At 41.2% G+C, this 6,585-nt stretch overlaps 1 protein-coding gene across 1 annotated transcript in view; it reads left to right on the top strand.

The window, feature by feature from the left end:
• The window catches only part of slc8a3 (solute carrier family 8 member 3), a 45,251-nt gene that overhangs the window by 12,518 nt on the left and 26,148 nt on the right, over positions 1–6,585 (top strand). The window contains exon 2 of the mRNA XM_016508717.1: positions 1,091–2,947. Coding sequence (XP_016364203.1) covers positions 1,176–2,947 — 1,772 coding nt within the window. The 5' untranslated portion in view covers positions 1,091–1,175. The remainder of the gene's footprint in view (positions 1–1,090; positions 2,948–6,585) is intronic.

Raw genomic sequence — 6,585 nt, 5'->3', positions numbered from 1 at the left:
CTGATAGATAGATGTCATTTAATACTTTAAGAAGAGCTGTTTCGGTGCTGTGCTGGATTCTAAAGCCTGACTGAAATGTATTGAGAATAGAGTTACTACTCATGAAGTCATGTAATTGTATAGAGACCACTTTTTCTAAAATTTTTGCCATAAAAGGCAAATTTGAAATAGGTCTAAAATTAGACCGTAAAGCTGGATCTAAATTCCCTTTTTTCTGGTCTGACTGTTGCATTAACTGATCTGGTACAGCTCCAGTGCTAAGACATTTATTTATAAGAGACAGCAAACTAGGTCCAAGCGTCTTTACAATCTGTTTAAAGAAATGTGGAGGAATCGTATCATGCGGGGAAGCAGAAGGCTTTAAGTGATCTATGGTTTCGTAGAGTGAGGACTGGGTAATAGGCTCACACTCACTCCAGGTAGCTCGACAAATATGAGGTTCAATAAAAGTGCAAACCGAAGGTGAAGTAGTCCTTGATAAGTTAGCTATTTTAGTAACAAAGTTACCAAGGAATTTTTCACATAGGTCTGATGATATCTCTGTAAAGGTCTGATTAGGAGGGTTAAGAACATCGTTGATAGTAGCAAAAAGAACAGCAGGTTTATGCTGGCTTTTGGCAATAACATTCGAAAAATATTTATGCCTAGCTACTCTTACAGCTTTCTGATAATTAGCCAATGAATCTTTTAAGAGATCGTAAGAAATCTGAAGCTTATCCTTTTTCCATTTTCTTAAATCTTCAGTTCAACAAAGTTCAAAACATTATAAAGGTTCAGTGCGTCATTTTGGACATTGCTTATTCTGGCAACATTCACACCTGTGAGTGAGGCCTTTTAGCTTTCTGCTGTGTGGACCTTTAGTATTTCACCATATTATATCACACACATATGCACAGCTCGCAAATCTAACAAAGTATAATGGCTTTATTTGCTGAATTCTCAGATGGGTTTGCTTACATTACTTTTGCACTGCTCATACTCCTGACCGCTGATGTCAGGTGTCTTTCCTCGGCCATTAGGAAGGTGTTTTGATGGGTTACGTACCGGTTTGTTGTTCTCTGATTCACTCCCTGCTTTTCTTCTCTCACAGGTGGCGTGCGGAACCAAAGACAGCCCAGTGCTGGATTCCCGAAGGACAGCTAGAGATCACAGACCCTTGAGGTGAAAGAGGGTGCATGGATCGCTCAAGGACAAAGACTTCTGCCTACCTCTGGTTGGGCGTGGTCTCCGTGGCATCAGCCTTCCTCTGCACAGAGGCGGGAGTCACGCCGAGCCCGTCCCTCTCGAATAACATCACATGCGTCCAGGAGGCGGGTCGATGCCAGCCTGGCATCATCTTACCCATTTGGTACCCCGAGGACCCTTCTATGGGCGACAAGATCGCCAGGGTCATTGTGTACTTCGTGGCAATGATCTACATGTTCCTGGGGGTGTCGATTATTGCAGATCGCTTCATGGCTGCCATTGAAGTCATCACCTCCCAGGAAAAAGAAATCATCATCAAACGTCCAAATGGTGAGACGACGACAACGACAATCCGAGTGTGGAACGAGACCGTGTCCAACCTCACACTCATGTCGTTGGGCTCCTCTGCCCCTGAGATCCTTCTCTCCGTCATCGAGATTTGCGGGCACGAGTTCCACGCTGGTGAGCTTGGCCCAGCCACCATTGTAGGCAGCGCCGCCTTCAATATGTTTGCGATCATCGGCCTGTGCGTGTCGGTTATCCCCGAAGGGGAGGTCCGGAAGGTAAAACACCTGCGTGTGTTTTTCGTAACAGCCGCATGGAGCATGTTTGCCTACATCTGGCTCTATATGATCCTGGCTGTGTTCTCGCCCAATGTAGTCCAAGTATGGGAAGGGCTTCTCACCTTGGCGTTCTTCCCCATCTGTGTCATTCTAGCTTGGGTGGCCGACCGTCGCCTGCTGTTCTTCAAGTTTATGCACAAGAAATATCGCACGGACAAGCACCGAGGCGTCATCATCGAGACGGAGGGTGACCGTTCAAAAGGCATCGAAATGGACGGAAAGATGATGAATTCTCATTTTGTTGATGGCGGAGCTGCTAGTAATTTGATGGGCCTGATTGAGGGCAAAGAGGTGGATGAGTCTCGCAGAGATATGATCCGTATCCTGAAGGACCTGAAGCAGAAACACCCAGAGAAGGAACTGGACCAGCTGGTGGAGATGGCCAACTACTATGCACTGTCACACCAACAGAAGAGCAGAGCGTTTTATCGTATCCAGGCCACGAGGATGATGACCGGCGCCGGGAACATCCTCAAGAAGCATGTGGCCGAGCAGGCCAAACGCAGCACTAGCGTACAAGAAGTTCACGTAGAAGAACCCGAGGAGTATGTGTCCCGCATTATGTTCGAACCTGCCATTTACCAGTGTCTGGAGAACTGTGGCGCTGTTCTCCTCACAATAGTTCGTAAAGGCGGCGACATCGCTAAAACAATCTATGTGGATTATAAAACGGAAGATGGCTCTGCGAACGCCGGTGCGGACTACGAGTTCACTGAGGGCACGGTGGTGTTCAAACCTGGTGAGGTTGTGAAGGAGATCACTGTTGGCATCATCGATGATGACATCTTTGAAGAGGACGAGCATTTCTTTTTGCGGCTCAGTAACGTGCGTGTTCTGGAGACTGAGGATGAGGTCCTGTCGCCCAGTAGCTTGCCGTACCCAATGGCCTTGATAGGATTCCCTGCTGTTGCCACTGTTACCATCCTCGACGATGACCATGCAGGCATCTTCACTTTTGAAAGCGAGTCCATGCACGTGAGTGAGAGTGTGGGCATCATGGAAGTGAAAGTGCTGCGGACGTCAGGGGCGAGAGGGACGGTCATCATTCCGTTCCGCACGGTGGAAGGACTAGCTAAGGGCGGCGGAGAGGACTTTGAGGACGCATATGGAGAGCTAGAGTTCAAAAACGACGAGACCTGGTAAATATGCTTTATTTAATTCACAATTATTCCCTTTTTTCAAGGCCAGAGAGTAAAGAGGGTGGGATTTAGAAAGCTTAAAGATATACAGTGGCCTCAGAAAGTATTTTTTTGGAATGTCATTGCATTAGATGTCTTTGCAAAATGTCAAACCAAGTGTCACTTGCAAACAAATGATGCTAAAGCTAACTAGCCAATTTGCAATTAATTTTGCACAAGCTGGTGTCAAGTTAATGAATGTATGAAGTGATGATGTCCTAATACTAAATACTTCTAAATCAAAATACTTTTTAGTCTTGATTTCGAACAATGCACCTATTGTTTTATTAATGAAAAACGATTAAAGTTCCTTGTTTGTGAAAAAAATTATTTGCAAAGACATTCATACATTTCTTAAGTGTACAAACGTTTTTGGGGCCACTGTAAGAATGTGTACACATAGTTGAGGAGTTGTGGTTTTATGTTTGAGAATCATGGATTCGTGGATTTGGCCATGAAATGCTGTGTTATAATGGCTCTAATATAAGGGCACATGTGCCAGAAGTTGCTGCTTTGTAAATCTTTTGTGACTTCCAATATGAGTTATATGCAATTAAATCACTTTTACATACATACATTTTCTCTGTTTAAGCACACACCGTAACTCCATAGAGGTTTAGGGAGGGGGTCTGAGATTTATCTCAGGAATGTTGGTGTTTAATTAATCTAGTTCATTCATGTGAGATTTGGAAAGAGATCCAGTAATACAGTAACACACAGACCAGATAGAGACAGAGAGACGTTTGGTGTGCTGGTCCAGATATGCTGCTGGGTATTAATAGTTCAGTAAGAATATTCACAGCATATTTCACATGACACTCCAACCCACCCACTGTCTATATGTAAGAGTATGTGAGTAGCTGACACGTCTATGGACTTTTTTTTTAATTGACATTTTTGTTTAGACTGCATATTAATATTTAAGGGAGTGTGTATATCTTAGTTTCTGTGTCTGGTCATTAATTGTTTCAGCATTTTTAATCCCATTTCCCCCCCCTTTTTAAGTGGTCCTGTGGTACCAATGAATTTTTAAACTCTAAATGTTGCAAGTAGCATCTGAATTAATATGAGATTATAAAACATGCATGGATCATAATGAATAAAAAAGTTTTAAATGGAGTATAGCCTAGTGTCACATTGCAGAACATGTCAACTTTCCAGAAGTATTTTGTGTCAATTGTGCTGTATGCGTCAGTTGTGCTGTATGCATTAACCAGCGCGTTAGGAACAATTCCATTCATCCGCATTAAGTGACTGTTTTAAAACTTAAAACTTAAAAAAAATTAAAAGTTATTTTTAAACGTTTTTATTCATTATTATCTAGGTATATTTCATTTATTTATTCATCTTTTTTTAAATTGTAAATTCAGTTGAACTTGGCTGCCAGCTGTATGAATTTTTTTTGCAATTTTAATATCTTGTGTTCCATGTAGAAAACATTTCAGTCAACATAAAGTTAAGCAGATAATGAAACAGCTTTTAGTTTAAAGGGGTCATATGATGCGATTTCAAGTTTTCCTTTCTCTTTGGAGTGTTACAAGCTGTTCGTGAATAGATAAGATTCCTAAAGTTGCAAAGACTAAAGTCTCAAACCCAAAGAGATATTCTTTAATAACCTTAAACCACATAAACACATTTCATTACACCAAATATATAAAATAATGTTCTTTTTAGCAACATCATATGACCCCTTTAAAGCAAATAATTCTGCATAAGGAGCAGCTTGATTGAACTGACCAAATTTAGACATGAATGCATTATTCCTCTTGTGCTTTAGATAAACACATTTTTTAATTATACTACTTTTTAATTATAAAAGATACATAAAAAATGTATTAAAAGTTTCATTCAATGTCCACTGGGCTGAAAAATCTCAGGAGGCACAGACAATTTGCTTGTCATTGCAAACTTGCGTGAAGAACAATGCATCCAAACAGCGTGAGTGGTATCATGTCTAGAAAGTGACACTTCAGCTCGTGTCGTACAGTAAATAGTGATGAAGGTATCATGACAGCACTAGTACACGAATAGCAGGCACCATTCCTCAGTTACGGTTAAGCCTATGGACTGCTTGCAGAGAGAAAGTTGAGTAAAGGCATCTGCATCTACCATAACCAAGCACCTGCCGTTGCCACCAGCAGTGTTTAAATCACCGGCACCCTAACCAGTGCGCTAACTAACTAGATTATATGGAGCTATCCAGCCTTCTGTTCTGCTTTAAGAAAGGTCAGCAGTCAGCACAGGCATGATATATACAATTTGTCTCTCTCTCTCTTTTGTAGGGGAGTTTTATATCACTGTGACCCCTCTTCACTGACCTTTAACCCGTTGGAGATAGAGACAGTAGATGAGAGACCAGGAAAGAAAGATATTTAGAGAAAAGTGTATTCATCAGATGACACTTATAACCTACTAAAGCTGATAGAGTAAAGGAAAGAGCTCAGCCTCTCCGTCTCTTTATATCCATCTCTCCATTTTTTCCTGTGCACACTATCATTGTGTTACACACAGTGTGTAAGTGTGAGTGTGTGTGTGTGAGTGTGTGTGTGTGTGTGTGTGTCGGGGATCTCCTTCTCGGCTGGTGCTTGTTATATTCCCATGGTGCTGCAGCACGATGCACCAGGAACCAATTTTCTCTGTCTCTTTTTCTCTCAAGTATTTTCATTTCAGATCACCAGTAATGGTGTCTTACTGGCCTGCTTTAATCAGCTCTAATTTATTATGCTACTTGTGTTGTTTGGTAGTAATGCTTTTTGTGAGTAAAATAGCTTTATTTGAGCTCATTAATAATTAGGTGTGATTTGAGTTGTTGTAATTTATGATCCTCTGTAATTTGAGTCCACATAGTTTAAGTAGATGAAAGGCAAGTTACTTTATGACCAAGTTTAGACACTGTAGTTTATGAGCTAGTAGCTGTGGTTATAGGCTGGTTGAATTACTAGTTGTAATTTTAGATTTTAGACTAGTACAACTTAATTTTTGTTGTGCTATACAGTTACTGGGAGTTAAGTATTATATTGTGTGTGTATATATTAGGGCTGCCCCCTAATAGTCGACTAATCGTTAGTCGACCAGAAGAGGCTTGGTCGACCAAAATTTTATTAGTCGCTAATAAAAAGAAGGGGAAAAAAACTCCACAGGCGAAGTCACGCAGTCAGTGACTAACAGATCGTTAACGGCTAGTCTATGGTAATACAGTACATCGGGCAGGACATCCAAACGCTCGCCTATCATTCATCGACCTCAAATATGGCTTATCATCTGAAATATGAAAGTATTAGCAACTTTACATGGACGGATCTATAGAGAGTGAAATGTCTACTTTCAAATAAACCAATTCAAATCGAAAACAAATATTCTCCAATTATGTCATCCGTATGAAACATGCATACAGGTGCATCCCTACTGCGGAGATGACGAGTCAGTGTCACCGACTTCATCTCTTAAACCGAAAACAAAGAAAGCACTAGTTTATAAAGTTATTAAAATGTTAATGCAGTCTCCTTACTGTTTTTCACTGACACATTCATAACCATTACTTCTGCGGCGCGCTGTGGTAAGCTTTATTCGTGTGCTTGAGCGCATATTAGGCTACGTAG

This window comes from Sinocyclocheilus rhinocerous, unplaced genomic scaffold, assembly GCF_001515625.1.
Source record: "Sinocyclocheilus rhinocerous isolate Xijiao unplaced genomic scaffold, SAMN03320098_v1.1 scaffold564, whole genome shotgun sequence".
In the NCBI taxonomy this organism is placed as follows: domain Eukaryota; kingdom Metazoa; phylum Chordata; class Actinopteri; order Cypriniformes; family Cyprinidae; genus Sinocyclocheilus; species Sinocyclocheilus rhinocerous.
Note: the sequence above shows the minus strand (reverse complement) of the source record. Positions and strands in the feature narration are given on the sequence as shown.